A 17,338-nucleotide genomic window follows, 5' to 3' on the forward strand; every position below is an offset into this window, starting at 1 on the left:
TAGGATCCAGTGTCTGTAGGTCCCCAATATCTTTATTTATGAGGTCCATGATGATCCTTTCCATAGCTTTGCAGACCAAGCTAGTCAGGCTTATGGGGTGATAGTTTCCAGGATCTGTTGAGGCACCACCTTTATGGAGAGGGACCACTGTTGCTGTACGCCACTCTTTGGGCACATATCCTGTAGTAAGGCTGAGATTGAACAGTAGTTTTATGTTTAGGTTTAGCTCTTCTTGGAGTTCATGTAGGATGCAGCCCGGGACACAGTCTGGTCCCATTGATGCTGTGTTTTTTGCTTTGGAGAGGGCAGCTCTTACCTGAGCATCTGAGATGTCAGGGGGGGCAGCACTCTGCTGGGATAGATATTTGCCCTTTGGTGGGGGGGGGGAGTTTGCGCTGAACCTGTCAGCTAGGATGTTGGCGATGTCTGTGGGTTCAGTGTATTTTTTGTCATTTTGGACTAATTCTGAGCATATCTGGGAATTACCACCCAGGTTCCTAACATAACTAAAGAAAGCCTTGTGATTATCCTTAGTGTCTTGTGCAATTTTTCTTTCAAAGCTGGCCTTAGACAATTTTATGAGTGCCCGTAGTTTTTTCTAACATCATTGCAAAAGATAAATTACTTAGCTTGGCTAAAAAGACCAAACAAGATACTACTCACAATTGGTGAAATGTCTTTACTGGTTGGTCAAAATCAGGAAAAAAAATTGTTAAGTTGGTTGACACTTTCTGTATTAGTAGTGTTAGGTATTATAGTCATATTAACTAACTGAAATTGCTATCTAAGTTGCCATTTTCAGAAAACATATAGAATCCAACAAATTATAATGGTTAACCTAGGTAAATTGGAAAAGGTTTCAATGTGTACAACTGAAGTCAAAAATGGACAGTCATTTTCCGCTTTTTAATTAAAGAGGGAATTGTGAGAGTAACGAACAGGTTAAAAATGGATTTTATTCTGAAAATGTAAAATAAATATTCTGCATTTCAGTTTGTAGAGTGCACTTGGCAAAAACATATAGCTTGGCATTCATTGTTATTAGGAATCAAAAGTAAAATATTTTATCTTTTATAATCTATGCAGTTTGTAAAATTTATTATCTACAAGCAGGTGAAGACAAACTCTTGTATGCAGCTGTGTCTGGTCAACAGGACAGAATGTTTGAAATATGGAAAACAAACTGTCAGCAGACCAGCTTCAAAAGAAAGACTTATTATTCTGGCAAATTCTCTAAACTGCTGATACAGGCAGAAAAGACACTATAAAGATTGAGACTTTTTCTTTTGTATCAGATACTTTGATTTTCCTATCTTTACTGATCTGATGCTGTAAGATGAAGTACGGTTTTATGTGTGTATATCTTTCATTGTTAAACTAGATGTCTACTTTGTATGCAGAGTAAATGTTTTAACAGCGGAACTGATCTCAGTGTCTGCATTGAGTAAAGGTACAGACTACCTGAATAGTGTAGTACAACTTTAAAGTTTACAATTAGCTTTGGAAAGACTCAAGCAATAAAAACTTATATCCTAGGCTTCTTAGAATGCCCAGATGCTTACATGAGACCAAACCATTATAACAAAATTAAACCCACAAAACTAGAAATACCTAAACCGAGTGCAAATAAAATGTTAAGGAATTAAAATAAAATAAACACAAAACCTTTGTTAACCAATATCTCCCATCTGAAATGGCTGCCACATATGAATTGAGTTTATTTCTTTATTTTTGGAACTGGATTTTCCCACTGATGCTGTCAGGAAAAAAGTTCCTTTCTTAATTATGAATGAAGAACATAGAAAAGCATATTCTTTTATGTTTTATCTTCAAAGTCTCCTTGTCTAATTTATTTTTCTTCATTTATTGAAAATGAAAATCTGTTAAATGCAACTTCCTTTTTACAAGAGAAAAATGGAGCAATACCTGTTAAAGTATCTTTCTCAGTCACGACCTCCAGTAGTGAATGAAAGGTTCAGAATAAAACTTGTTTGCAGCTGACAGACTTGGCCATTTGTGCTACAGTGCTCAAAAGTTTAATAAATACTTTGTGAACAGACCTCTCAACTGTTCGCATTTTTGAGGAATATATCTATTTTCAGGTTTGATTTACCCCTTTACATCATTTTCTGAATCCCCCTCATCACATGTGATTTTTGAAGCTGCCTAGAACACAGAAAAACACAGTACATGACCAAAATATTAGGGGCAATGATAATTTAAAGAAAGAGGACATACACCTTACATCTCCCTTTTTTAGAACCATAAATAAATGACCTTGGGGGGTAGAATTTTGTCATACAGTTCCTAAACGTCTACAGATATTAATTTGTCGCATCGTTAATGTGTTTATGTTTTTCCATTATTTTTGTCACTCTCTGTTTTTAAAAGTGTTTCTGAGTAGTATCTTAAATTTCTACTGGAAGTGGAAAGAGTTATTTTATATTCAATTTTATGCTAATTTGATGCTCATATTTTTAGCTGGATGTACCTACATTTTAAGGACTTTTGTTATTTTCAGCTTCTGCAGGTTTACAGGTATGTTTGCAAATTAAAACTGCTTTTGTGGTTCTGATTTAATTGCATGACTCCATGCAGACATTTTAATAGTTAAGTAGAGTTTCTGCTGAAATTCAGGTCTTGCAATGATCACTTATAAAAAATTACTATGGAAGCACTGCGTCATGAAATGTATTATTGCCTGGCCAAATTACTAAGTGCATATCCCTTCTTCATTTGCAAAAGATTACAAAAATATGCCAGAGAAAAGTAATCTATGACAAAAACATTATTAGTCATGTAGATTCTGTACCAAAATACTTGAAGCTTAAGCAAAAAGAATACTGAATTTCAGGCTTGCTAATCACCTTGTATCCCAACCATTTTAGAAAAGTGTGTAAAACCTGACAGTGACTAGGTTCCTGGGTGACTACTCATTCCAGGCTATAATATCAGTATAATGTAGCAGGACTGCAAAAGGGAAGGATATGTCGCTACACAAACTGCTAACAATTCCTCATCTTATATAATAGCCAGTCAACTACCTGGCACAGTTGGTGAAGTGGGTATCTCTATGAAGGCACATGTAAAAAGAGGAAATCATTTCTTTATAGCTTGTAAGTTCTTGAAAATTGGAAAAGCATGCTCTGTATTCTACCTCCTGGGTGGGCCATTCAAGGGTTTCTGCATACTGGTCAAAGCTCCTACTGTCTAAAGTGTTTTTTTAGGCAGAGTCCATTTTAATGAGAATCACAACTTAGCAAATTAATGTAAGCTTAAGCTGGGCTACATTAATTTGGCTATTCTCAGTGCTTGGACTCTTAATAACAAGTAGCTGGATCTTGAGGTGCTCCTATACCTGGAGATTGTTACTATATGTGTAGTTGCAGATACTTGGTTTAAATGTAAAGAAAGCACATCCTCCATACCTAGCTTTGTGCCTATCATACCTTCAAGCCTGACAGAAACTGTGGAAGTGTCTCAATATTTGTCAAGAAGTACATCTCATCCAGATTGATACCCAGAGAACCACAGATTGAGCTCTAGAACATCAGTGTCCCATGGACAAGACAATTTCCAACTTGTAGCATACTACAGAACCTGCTCTATGTCCCTAGATGATGATGTTAGATTCCTTGAAGTCTTAGAAGAAATCCTTGTAACAAACAGCTCCACAAAGCCTGGAGGCTTGAATTATCCTGCCATAGACTAGAACCCCTGTATGTCTAATAGAGGGTATGCCCAAAGATGTTTGGATTTAATAAACTGGAATCACTTGAATCAAGTAGTTAGCAAAGCTACTAGAAGCCAAAATACTCTTGATCTTGTCCTCACTCCCCTAGTCTCTCCTTCAGTAATTGTGTGACATTTATTCTCAGAACCACAATATCTCCTGTAGCCAACATATCCAAATGTAGGGACTTCAAAAAAGTGAACTTCGTGCAATTATATGATGAAATATCTAAATTTACCCAAGACATCACCAGTGATGACCCTGAAATAGCAGACAATTTCTCCAAGGTGCTTCATGTTCACTTAAACAAATGCATAGATCTAGCAGTCCCAACTATTACCAAATACAATTAGAAGTTTAAAAACACTCCCCAAAGGTGATCAGCCAACATAAATAAACTTTATAGCAACAGAAAAGCACTCCTTAAACTGTAAAGTAAAACAGGGATTCTACAAAATAAAGAAAGTATAAAAATATCACCAAAAAATTAATAATCACTATAAGGACCAGTGAAGCAATGTATGAATGGTGATTAGATTCTGAAGCAAAGGATAACTATAAGTCCTTATTTAGCAATATTAGAAAGTTAAGCAATAAAACTTAACATTGCTCTAAAGTTTTCAATAATGCCCCCACCAACCCCAATGACATTGTAAATATACTAGCAAAGAATAGCAGTGCAAACCACCCCAAAACCAGTATTCAAACAAGACTCATGCTAGAATTCCTTGACCCCCTATCATCACTAAGAAACATCCTCTTAAGGTGTTATCAAAGACCATAAACACTTTGTTAATGGGTCCTGAGAATATATGTGTGTGGTTAATAATCAAGAATCAAACATGCTCTCACTAAACCTTTCCTTAAATTGTTTAACTTGAGCTTAGCCATAGGCTCTGTTGCCATATGCCAGTGAACTGCTTTGGGGATGCCCCTCTGCAGGTAGAGCTTTGCAGCTGACCCTAGAAGCTGTAAACCAAACTTACAAGTCTGAACCTGAAAGCTATAGAGTGTATCATAACTGATCTCATTAACTATGATTCTAAGATTCTCATTAGGCTTACCTAGCTCTATGGCTTAGAGGAGTACAGCCCTATGACTCAGGTGATACAAGATTCATCTCATTAATTGTGATATTGAGAATCATTAGGATTACCTAGCTCTATAGTATAGAGGAATGGCGCTTTCTGGCTCAGGTGATGCAAACTTGAGCAGTGACTTAGGTGCTGGTGGAGCCAAAGTTGGAGAGAGGAGTGGAAAAAAAAGTGAGTTTAATGGTTCATAGGTTCATAGGTTGGTACTAAGCTATTGGCCTTAGGGCCTATACAAGCCTAGCCATAACAATTCCCCAGATATTTCTTCCCACAATATTTACTTCCCTTGACCCTTGTCTAGCAGGGCAACTGACGTGATCACCGGGGTGAATTTCCTATCTCCCATCCAATCATCAAGGTTCTTTTTGAAGAGGGCCAAGGAGGCGCTCGGCTTGACATGTACGGGCAGTCTATTCCAGAGTATGGGGAGTCTCTAGGTCAGCTCTCACACTCTAGGTTGGAGGGGTTTCTACTTGTCATGAAGACATATTCCCAGTGAAGGGGATATACCAAAATCATGGATCAGATTCACTGTAACTATGGCATTTAAAGGAGAGTGGAGCTAAGTGATATTACATGTGGTGATGTGTATGACATCACTAGTTCTACCCACTTATGTCATGACCAAATCCCCTGGCATGCATGACCAGTATATCTCATGTTGCAGGCTTCACTGCTCTACTTGCCCTGGCCACCCAGTCATTGTTGCAATCAAAGCCATGTAGGATAGTACCAGGGATACCTAAGGAAAACATGGTGACCCAAGCAGCTGCTGGTCAACTGGAGGGTAGCATGCATATGGGGAGAAAGATCTCATTAGGTTTAACTGACAATTGGCTCTGACAAGGGGAGAGCATGCCTGTTCAATTGTTTGAGAGGGTCATGCAAGCTGTTGGCAGTATTCATACTGTTCATTTGATCTAGTCAAAACATCTGATACCATACCTCAAGCTAAAATTGTAAGGAAACCATGTGCCATAAACATAGATCCTTTTATTATAAGATGGATAGCCAGTTGGCTGAAGGACAGAAGCCACATAGTTTATGTGATAGGTCTCTCTTCAAATAGTGCTAAGGTAATCAGTGGAGTCTCCCAGGGGTCTGTACTGGGTACTGGCTTGTTCAGCACCTACTTGTCTGATCTCCAAACTGATAATAAAGAACTCTTGTTAACCAGATTTGCAATGGGCTGCAAACAGGGTGTGATTGTCAAAACTGCTTAGACATGTGCACCCTTCAGAAAGAGCTTATTTACCATAGTTAATTACCAATTTGGAATGTTTCTATATAATACCTGAGTGGGACATTGTATCAAATGACTTGGCTAGATCAAGATAGGTGGTATGTACTCTCTTTCCCTCATCCAGGGCCTTATTTGTTGTTGTTGTTTGTCTTTCGGCTTTTCCTGGTTAGGGGTCGCCACAGCGGAACTCCGGTCCGCTAATGATTGGCAGTTGTTTTTTATGGTGTCAAGTTGCCAGCCCGACACACAACCTTCAACAAAGGCATGCCCATTCAACGCATGTCTTTCGAACGCCCACTCGACCGCGGGGAAGACATGCAGACTCCACACAGAAGGCACTCCCAACCCAAGCCGAGAATCGAATGGGAGAACCTCTTGCTGTGAGGCAACAACCCCACTGCGGCTATATCCAGGGCCTTAGTGACTTTCTCAAATAAGTCAACCATGTTTAACAGGCATGACCTATATTTAATGAATCCAAATTGGGTTCCGTCCGGAGCTTGCAGATTACCTATGTCCTTATAAGGTCCATAATGATACTTTCCATGGCCTTTCAGCTTATGGGCCAGTAATTCCCAGGGTGAGTTGATGGTTCCGATTTGTGCATAGGGATTACTGTTGCTGCCTGTATTCTGCCAGAACATAGCCAGTTTGCAGGCTGTGGTTAAACAGGGATCCAAGTGGGTCTGCCAGGTCATGTTTTAAGTTGTTTAAAGGACAACCTGGAATGCTGTCTGCTCCCATTGATGCTATGTTTTTGGCCTTGGAGAGCTGTGAGATGACCTGCTGTTTTGAGATAGGCTGAGAAATTGTGGCAGGTATACTTTGGGGGATGACTGGAGTGGACAGGGCGATGAATCTGTCAGCTAACAGGCTGACTATCACCTCCAGTTGAGTATGGGTGGTGCCATCCACAACCATTTTGGCACATAGCTGGGTATTCCTTTTTAGATTTTGGATGTAGTTAAAGAATGCCTAGTAATTATCCTTAACTAGGGAGACTATTTTTGCTTTGTAATTAGCCTTGAAGGACTTGACAAGATCTCAAATTTGCTTAAGTTAGAAATGAATTTCTTCCTCTGCTGAGGCATTTCCCTCTTGTTCTTGTTGTATAGCCTTTTTATACTATGAATCCACCAGGGTGGCTTGTGTTTTGGCAAGACCTGGTTGTAATCTAGTCAGGCACAGCCAATTCTATACAACTACTTAAGTGGTTGCACAGGGGATTGGTGTACACTTCTCCACAGGAGTCCATGTTATCTGCTTTTGAGAGGGTTTTGAAACTTCTTATACCATCAGTTAGTAGGAGGTAATTTGTCTTTGAAAAATTCTTAAGGGTTTTTGAGCTTGATAGAGTATCTGGTCTTATAATTACATTAAAAAATTGATTTATGGCCTGATCTTACCAGGGAGGACATCACATGGGGGAGGGGTGGTGCAATGATCTCCCATGTTAGTGAGGATTATGTTCAGGACATTTGACCCTCTCATAGATGTGCTGACTAGCTGTTCCAGAGCATTTGCATTGACAAAGTCCAAGAATCTTAGCACCAGCATATTTGTGGTCATGGTATGTTTCCCAGTCGATGGTAGGATAATTGAAATCACCCATGAGAAAGGTGTTAGGCTGTATGGCACGTGACTCCAGTAATTCCAGGTATGCTTTTCCTTTTTCATGTTGGGGAACCTATAGCTAGCTATGATGTGGTAGGGGGGTTTGCCTGTAGTTAGCTGGACATGGAGTAGTTCAAGAGAGTATGGCCAGTCTTGAGGTGTACTTATCCTGAATGAGCATGGATACATCTCCTCCTTTGGTTCTTTCACACTCAGTTTGTTGTCTGAATGTATGGAAGACATTGTAGCCCTGCATGGCCGGAGTGCTTTCTGTGCCTTTGAACCATGCCTCGGTGACTACACAGACATCAGCATCTTCCAAATTGAGGAGTGTTTCCAGGAAGTGCAGTTTCTTGTTTAGACTTCTAGCATTAAGGAGCAGTACTTTATTTAGAGAGGATTTTGTTATGTTGGGAGGTTGGTTATTTTTTCACTGCCTAGAAGTCACAATAGGGGTGGCTAATGCCTTTTCCAGTATCAAAAAGCCTAGATGAGACAGGTGCAGACCATTTCTGACAAAGCAGCATGGCCTGTTGACCATTTCTTCCCACGCTGACAGATACTGGGTCCCCTTGGACTGACACCAGGACCTAAGCCAACCGTTAAAGTCAATCATTTTTTGTTTGTATTGTGGCGCCATCCTTGCAGAAAGTAGATGATTCCTGCTTAAGGCTAGGCATATACTTGCATGTGACACGTAATCTAAGAGCTCAGTCATGTCTCTCTTCATATAGTCCAGTGGGGTACATCTCAATTCCTTCACTGCCGCGTGGACTATGATGGAGTCATACCAGTACTTGTGGTTGAGTGACATGAGTGTTTGACTGATTTGACAGATCCTGACACCTGATATGCAGCTAACTGTAACCCTCCCCTTTAACCAGCCTGCTGAGGGGAACATGCTATTTTATCATTATTCATTGATTTAAATCATCCTTGTCTTTTATAATCTCCAGATTTTCACAAGTCTTCCATTCACATTCCCATCATTCAGTAATTCATCTGAAACTTGCACTTGTTTCTTTAATACAATATTGCATGACCTTATCCTTACTTAAATCCAACACCGCATGGCCCTATCCTTACTTAAATCCAACACCGCATGGCCCTATCCTTACTTAAATCCAATATTGCATGGTCCTATCCTTACTTAAATACAAGATTGCATGGCTCTGTCCATACTTAAATCCAACCCTGCATGGCCCTATCCTTACTTAAATCCAACCCTGCATGGCCCTATCCTTACTTAAATCCAACCCTGCATGGCCCTATCCTTACTTAAATCCAACATTGCATGGCCCTATCCTTACTTAAATCCAACATTGCATGGCCCTATCCTTACTTAAATCCAACATTACATGGCCCTGTCCTTCCTTAAATCCAACATTGCATGGCCCTATCCTTACATAAATTCAACATTGCATGGCTCTATCCTTACTTAAATACAACATTGCATGGCTCTTTCCTTACTTAAATGCTATATATTCATTTGCTTACTCTGTAGTCAGATTGCTCTAAGTATAATTCATAGCAATCTTTCAGTTAATACTACCTATAAGGATACAGACTTTGGTGACACTTCATTTTAACTACTTCGACTACAGGCTACATGGCAAACGCAAGACACTTAAAAAGACTTGCTTAATGTTAACATGGACTGTAAACTGTATGAAAAACTGTCTCTCTTGTCCCTGAAATATATAAACTAAAACTTTGTCCTCATTTTGGCATGTTGTGGAGTTAGTGGAGAATGAGTTGGGTTTGATGCAACCAAAATGGCTCTTACTGATTAACCTACACACACACTTTATAAAGCATATAACAACCATAATTAAGACATGGATATGTACCTATAGAGATAGTACTTATCCAGATAGGAAGGTCTTGAGGGGACTCTGAATGTAAGAAGAAACAATTTAAAATAATGTGTCTATTGTATGCAAAATAAACTTCATTAAATACGTGTACTCAAGTCCTGCTCACAACCAGATACAGATACTCTTCTGAGTGCTTCCCAAAGCCCTCTGGGCCATTCTGGGCCATAAAAGCACTTCTGAGTTTTGCCCTTAACTTTGTACTGCAATGCCAACAAAAGCACCTGACATGTATAGTCTGAAATTGATCATGCTATTCTTGACATATTACTTGGTATTATTTAGTGCACTTCATCACTATGGCAACTGAAGTTTGGTATTGTGTAACACAGCACTAGCAGTGTAATGGAATCTAGCCAACTACTATAAAGTGCCTACAATCACTGCCTTTCCTTATGCTCCTACTGTTACAAAATCCATATTCTGCTGGCTAATCGAAAATGGACTCTTTTAATAATAAAAAAAAAAAGTAACATTCATGAAGTTGTCTCCACCACCTCCTGTCATATAAGGTAAACATTTTTACATACTGACATCAGAGTACTCAGTTACCCCAGTGTCATTTTTCTCAACTTTATTGGTTTGCTCAGTCTGCTAAGTTCTTTTACTGCAAGCAGCCAAAAAATATCCTTATACAAGTAAATGTTAAAGTACAGTTCCTCCTTATACTCCCAGTATAATGTGCCTGTAGAATTACTCTGAGGGTGTCTCTTCCAAGTGTCATTCTTTCCATATTTATACGTGGTGGGTCCCCATACGGCTAGGTCTTGAATTTAATATGAAGAAATCCATTCATTTTTATCTTCTTCAGTTTTACTACACAGATAACTGCTGCTGTCACCTGGATCTCCAAGAGACCCTGACACTGCTTATTCCCTCCCCTTTAATTGGTCCTTAATGTCTTGAGCCTGAGGTTCTTTTGTACATGTGGAGAAGAGATGTGACTGATATAATCTGGTGATAATCTGTCTGTTAAATTAGCCAAATAGTTTCTTTGTTGTATTATTACTTATGAGGCTTTGAATGATTGGCTATATCTTGGTCATTACCTAACTTTTCTGACCCATATTTTTATGATATTATCCATGCAGTCTCTCCACATGAGCTTTATTTCTATTATTGCACAAAGTTCTGATCCAATACCTGACTTTACAAAGTGAATGCAAGCATTACAGGGGAGGATTATGAAAGAAGCATGCACTGCAGACTGAAAAAGTGGCAGTAGCTGTCACTGCAGACTATCTGCATGGGAGTGTTATCTTTTCTTTATATACTTTTGTCCCAACCTTACTCTTCTTTTTGATTGCCAGCCCTCTGCCCAAATCATGGATGGGGGAATGGTGCAAAGGTTTGTGTTGTTACCTCACAGAAAGAGGTTCCCTGGTTTGATTCTCAGGTGGGGTGTCTTCTGTGTGGAGTCTGCATGTCCTCCTGGCATTCATGTGGGTTTCCTCCGGGTGCTACAGTTTCCTCACATGTTACAAAGACATGCTTCTGGAGCGTTACTCCCCAAGCCTCTCCTGAAACTGGCTCATTTCAAGTTGTACTTTCCTGGTAAACAAATGTTAAATAAATAAATCAATAAATAAAATTCTTAAATAATAATAAAAATACTGAGACCAAGCAGTAGCAAATCTGAGAGCAAGGCAAGTATGCATGTTACATAATATGATTCTAATGTCTCCTTGTTTAGCCGTGCAGTGCACATAGTTGTATGACCAGATTAGTAAGCATTGTCTGTTACTTCATACCAGTACCCTCTCTATGCCTAAGGTACCAGAATGTGCTTCTTGACATTCATTGTGCCTTCTGTTGTGTAGTCCATGAATAGAATCCAGACCACTGTCTGCATACAATCACAGCTTGTGTCTACATCTGGAAGTCTATCCAGATATGCATACTGCTTGTGCCTACATTAGGTGGGTCCAGCAACATACTACTGTTGAAACAAAGGCGTGTGTCAGGAAACAACCAAGAAAAAAAGTCCAAAATCCAAACACACAAAGTTCGAGTATTAGGGATCCAGGAAAAAATGAGAATCAAGGGTTCCCTCACAGTAATTTATTTAAAAGAAATGATTGAGCGCTTTCATCAACACCACACCTTGACTTCATCAGAATCTTATGCTGTTGTAATATTCAAGGGAGTTTCCAGGATGTAAGATAGACAGGCTGGGGAAAGCAAGTACAAATACTTTTGCCAGTATTGCTATCCTGCCATTCACTGTATGGCTATACATGTACAGACTAGGGCCTTTATATGCTAAGCAAGCTCCATGGTTTGAATAGTAGGCTAGTCAGTGGGGTGGAGATAAACTTTAATTCAGAATGAAGACACATAAACTTATATGTATTCTGTGAGAAGTATATAGCCTTCCTTTTTCACTGCCTCTTACTTGGATAAGCCTTGATCCAAAATATGCAACCCAGGACTGAGGTGTTTTTTTTTATTTCTAAAAGGGCAACTTGGTTCACAGGAAGCAAAAGAACTACAGTATACCTTCAATGCACTTGTTTGCAACCCTCATCACTGCAAATGAACACTGAAGCATACACAGCATTCATATACTAATTCACAGATCACACTATCTTGGAGAATTCCACTTACTCTCATGTACAGCAGTCTTAGATATACCTCTCAACCTCTTAGAGCAAGAAATCTGGACAAAGCCATAAGTAAGTGGGGTACAAAGGCCCAACAATATGGGCACTTTTTAAATATTGCTCTTACAAGCATAGAAAGTAGATAGAATAATAGGTTTTGCGTTAGCATACATTTTCTGAAAAGTGTGAAGTTTGAAACTCAAATGTCTGTCATTATTTTCTGAATAAAATCTGCAATGTTTTGCTAGAAAATCGCAATTTTATGAAAACTGGACCTAATGTCTGAGGCAAAAATTTAAACAAACTGTGAAAATCTGTACAGCTGAGAGGTATGAGTTAGCATTTAGAAATAGCATGGGTTTGTGAGTCAACAGGATCCTATGATGGGCTTGCAGGTGGCTTTGTCAGTTTTGCTGCAAGCTTTGTTTGCTGTTTTATTATAGTCTTGCACATTATGTTGACCCTTTTGAGTGCTGAACATTTATACATCAAAGTTAAGAAATGGAGCCCAGACAGGGATATCACTAGAAATGTTATAATTTCCAGTCCATATGGGGTGGGTGGATAGTAGAGTAGCTCTTGCATTTTGCATCAAAAATATGACCTTGTTTCACTCCCACCCTCAAAGCCCAAGGCCTTAATCACACCATTTAAAGACAGAAGGTTTGCTTCCTTTGATGGAAAAGACACTACTCCAAATTTTATAATGAATTCAGATCCTCCTATACCCTGAGATGAATGGATACTCTGTCCTGTCATTGGAGTAAGCAAAGGCTTTTTATCTCTGTGTTAGTGGGTTGAAGCCTCCTCTGCTTCATCTGCATGATGCAGCTTCCTGCTTATGTTTTTCTGAGTAGAAGTTGGTTGACATCACCCATAGGTCCACAGAATACAGAAGGTTGCATTAGGTGTACACATGCAAGTTTATAGCACATGCAGAGAAGTAGAAAATGGTGGCGAATGCCTTATCTTGTACTGAGCATTACTACTAGTTTCTTTTCTCCTGATCTACATGGTGATACTGTGACCTAAATCCTTTATATTTATGATATGAATCTCTTCCATCAAAGCTGCATCAAAAATATTGCTGAAACTACATGACATCAATAGTAAGGCTACAATGCAAGTCTTCAGTGTAAAAAAACAAAAGCACAAAACGTTTAAAATATACTTACGACAGAGCCCAACAATCTGCCAAGAGACCATCAGGATGGTTAAGGTTATAACTGAAATTCTATTCATTGTGTCTTCCCCCTGTTTCACCACAGTATGAGATGAGTTTTCTCTTTGCTTCTTTTATAGTCTAAGGTGGGAGTTAGCACTCTGCGTGCCTTAATACAACAGGGCAGCTAACAAGAGTTACACCCTTCTGTACTGCACACTTAAAGGATGAGCACAAATAAATTGCATTTTTCATGTGTCACAGTGCTACATTGCTGAAGTATATGTTGAGTCACAGATGTGGATCAAAACATGCCAGTAAGGCACACTGATTTCTTCAAATGTTCATCTAAAATTAGCTTTGGAAAGACTCAATAGTAAAAACTTATATCTTAGGCTTCTTTGAATGCCCAGATTCTTACGAGACCAAAGTATGATAAAATTAAACCCACAAAACTAGAACATACCCAAACCAAGTGCAAATAAAACTTTAAGGAATTAAAATAAAATAAACACAAAGCCACTGTTAAACAATATCTCACGTGAAATGGTTGCAGCATATGAACTGAGTTTATTTCTTTATTTTTGCAACCGGATTTTCTACTAACACTGTCAGGAAAAAAAGTTTATTTCTTAATTATGAATGAAGAACATAGAAAATCATATTCTTTTGTGTTTTATTTTCAAAGTCTGCTCATCTAATTTATTTTCCTTCATTTCTTGAAAATGAAAGTCTACTAAATGCAACTTCCTTTTTACAAGAGCAGATAAGGAACAATACCTGCTACAGTGACTTCCTCACTCACATTGACTTCCAGTAGTGAATGAAAGGTTCACAAAGAAACTTGTTTGCAGCTGAGAGACTTAGCTGTTTGTGCTACATTGCTCAATAGTTTAATAAATACCTTGCAACCAGACCTCTCAACTGTCCATTTTGTAGAGGAATTTACCTATTTTCAGGTTAGATTTACCCTTTACATAATTTTTTGAATCCCCCTCATCACATATGATTTTTGAAGCTATCTAGTACACAGAAAAAAACACTACATGCCCAAAATACTAAGGACACCAATAATTTAAAGAAAGAGGACACACACCTTACATCTCCCTTTTTCAGAAACAGAAATAAATGACCTTGGGTGCTAGAATTTTGCCATAAAGTTCATTGAAGTCTACAGATATAAGCAGTAGCGGCTCGTGATTTCGGACTGCAACCCCCAAGCTGTGAACCACAATGGTACAATCCAATAAATCCTCCTAACCTTGCATAGAAAGTGAATCCGGACTGCTGCCTTACCAGTCCGGATTCAGGAAGAAGGCAGCAGACTGCTGATGCCACAGAAGTCTATGCAGTGCTAACCACATAGACTGAAAAAAGATTGGGCTGCAAGGTCAGCAGTCTTGGAATGTTCGCAAACAGGAACCAGAAGTGTGCATTCTGGCACAAATGCAGACAAGCAGCTTTGGATTATTTTATGAGCCAAGATACTCAGGATGGAACAGCTTTGGAGTATTGCAGTGTGTGTGTGTGTGTGTGTGTGTGTGTGTGCCTGTGTGCCTGTGTGCCTGTGTGTGTGTGTGTGTGTGTGTGTGTGTGTGTGTGTGTGTGTGTGTGTGTGTGTGTGTGTGTGTGTGTGTGTGTGTGTGTGTGTGTGTGTGTGTGTGTGTGTGTGTGTGTGTGTCTGCGTGTGTGTGTATACTGGTGACTACAGAGAGAACTCAGGATACTTGCTTGTGGTGGTTAGAGAATACCTCAGGCTTGAACCCTGTACACTGGGTGCAGGTAACAAGAGCCTGAATTCCCTACCCACCACTATTTGTGAAACTTTTGCAGATTTTTGCATCATATTTTGTTCTGTTCTGTTCCTCATAAAATCTGTGGTTTCTGAATTTTTCATTCCTTAAATAGTTGATGGTGCAGTGGTAGCATTGTTACCTCACAGCTAGAGGTTTTCTGGTTTTATTCTTGGCTGGGGTGTCTTCTGTGTGGAGTCTGTATGTTCTCCCTGTGTTTGTGTGTGGATTTGCTCTGGTGTCCTCCCATGTTATAAAGACATGTGTCTGCAGTATTTCTCCCTGGGCCTCTGCTGAAAATTGGCTTTTGTTCCAAGTCAGACTTTCCTGGTTAACAAATGTTAAATAAATAAAATTGACAGCCATTTGAATTTCAGACGTCATATTCTTCAGAAAACACATACTAACACAAAACTTTTTATTCTACCAATTTTCTAAGTTTATAAGATGAATATTTGAAATGTGTCCCTGTTTTTGGGACAGTATTCCCACATTATTGGCTTTGTCCAGTTTTTTTGTGATAAGGTTGAGAGCTATGGTGAGAACTGAATTCCCTGAATATGTTTGAGGGCTGTATTCCCCCATTACTGGCTTTGTCCAGGGGTTTTGTAATAAGAGGTTGACAGCTATGGTGAGAACTGAATTCACTAAATGGTAGCCATTTAAGTTTCAGTCTTCCTCTCTTTCATAAAACAGCTAATTTGGCATAGTGATGCGTTGCTTTGACTGTTATGTGCAGAGTCCTGGGTTCAAGACTTGGCAGTGAAATGTATGGCGGTAACACAGCATTTTATATTAGTAACTTTCAAAGATTATACAAGCAATGTTTAAAATGTGTCCCTGGTTTTGGGCTTTTGCCCACTGCCCCAATAAATTTTGGCTTTTTCCAGATTTCTTGTGCTGCAAAGTTGAGAGAGACAGTTGAGTGTCAAATATATTTTACAAGGAGCTGAGAGCTGCAGGAGAAGAGAAGTTTAGTGCTGCTTATGATGAGACTGTTTGCATTGTTAATAGCACAACAGGTAGTGTATTTGCTTTTGATGTAAAAGGCTGTGGGTTCTACTCCCCCAGGGGGTGGATACTGCCGTACTGAGAATGTCCTCTTTGGTGAAGATGCAGGCACTTTATTTGTAGATAAAACAATGAAATATAAAGTTGTTTGCTAGCAGGAACCTCTTCATTAGTTACACGAAGAATACAGACCACTCCAAAACGAATCCACAGGAAGCCAGTAGGTTGTAGGAACAAAGCTTTAATATAGACTAAGTGCTTTCACCAAACAAACTGTGGCATCATCAGAGTCATATCTGCTACTCAGAAACACACAGGTTTAAATATTCACTAATTACAAACCAATAATCCAATAATTAAAAAGTTAATCACTCAATCAACCCTTAAACAAATACTAACATTCTATCAAACCACATTGAGTAAATAAACAAACACAATAAAAAATATATATGAATAATATATACCCTTTACAATACAAAAAACACATACATTAAAAAATACTAACAAACTACTTTGAACCCCATCCATAATATCCTAATTCTTGTGTATATACATAAAACGTAAAATGTATAAAATGTATAATGTATATGTAAAATTCACACAGTATAAAAAAACTATGCTATACATATTCGTACACATCATTCGTTGTTATCTTCAACATTTTATAAACAAAACAAACAAATGTATATAAATACAATTGATTGTGCATATCATATCAAATAAGACTTCTGCCTCAAAACAGGCTTTAATGAAATACAATCATTCAAGCCTGGTTGCTTGAGTGCATTCAGCCTAAGCTGCCATTCAGATTCAAGAAGAGCTACTCTGTTCCCAATGTCACCACCTTGTTCAGTAACAACCCAATCAATGATGAAAAACAAGAATTTCTTGAAACCAGGGCATTTAACAGAATGCAGGTACAGGGCATTGTGCACATCTTTATTCCTCACACTTCTAACATGCTCCGACACCCTATCCTTTAACCTACATGTTGTCATCCCAATATAAAATGCATCACATGATATGCATGAAGCAACATAAATGGCATTTTTACTGTTACAATTACACACCCCTGGACAAGTCAAGGTGCGTCCAAAATTGGCAACACAAACATAGGGCCCTTCTGCTATGAACCTACATGCCCTACATGCTCCACACTTCCCCATCATGGACCTCACAAACTTGGGGTTTCTTTCTAAAATGCTCTTCAA

General features: G+C 38.8%; 1 protein-coding gene across 2 annotated transcripts in view; it reads right to left on the reverse strand.

Moving 5' to 3' along the window:
• LOC122811872 (transcobalamin-1-like) overlaps positions 1 to 17,338 on the reverse strand; it is a 384,117-nt gene that overhangs the window by 341,487 nt on the left and 25,292 nt on the right. Inside the window, exon 1 of one of the 2 annotated variants that reach the window (XM_044084007.1) lies at positions 13,337 to 13,465. The exons of the other annotated variant lie outside the window; for it this stretch is intronic. Coding sequence (XP_043939942.1) covers positions 13,337 to 13,403 — 67 coding nt within the window. The 5' untranslated portion in view covers positions 13,404 to 13,465. Of the gene's footprint in view, positions 1 to 13,336; positions 13,466 to 17,338 lie in introns of those variants that run through there. 2 annotated transcript variants of the gene reach the window in all.

The sequence above is a fragment of the Protopterus annectens genome, chromosome 9.part0 (genome assembly GCF_019279795.1).
Source record: "Protopterus annectens isolate FY-2018-M chromosome 9.part0, PAN1.0, whole genome shotgun sequence".
Taxonomy (NCBI): Eukaryota; Metazoa; Chordata; order Ceratodontiformes; family Protopteridae; genus Protopterus; species Protopterus annectens.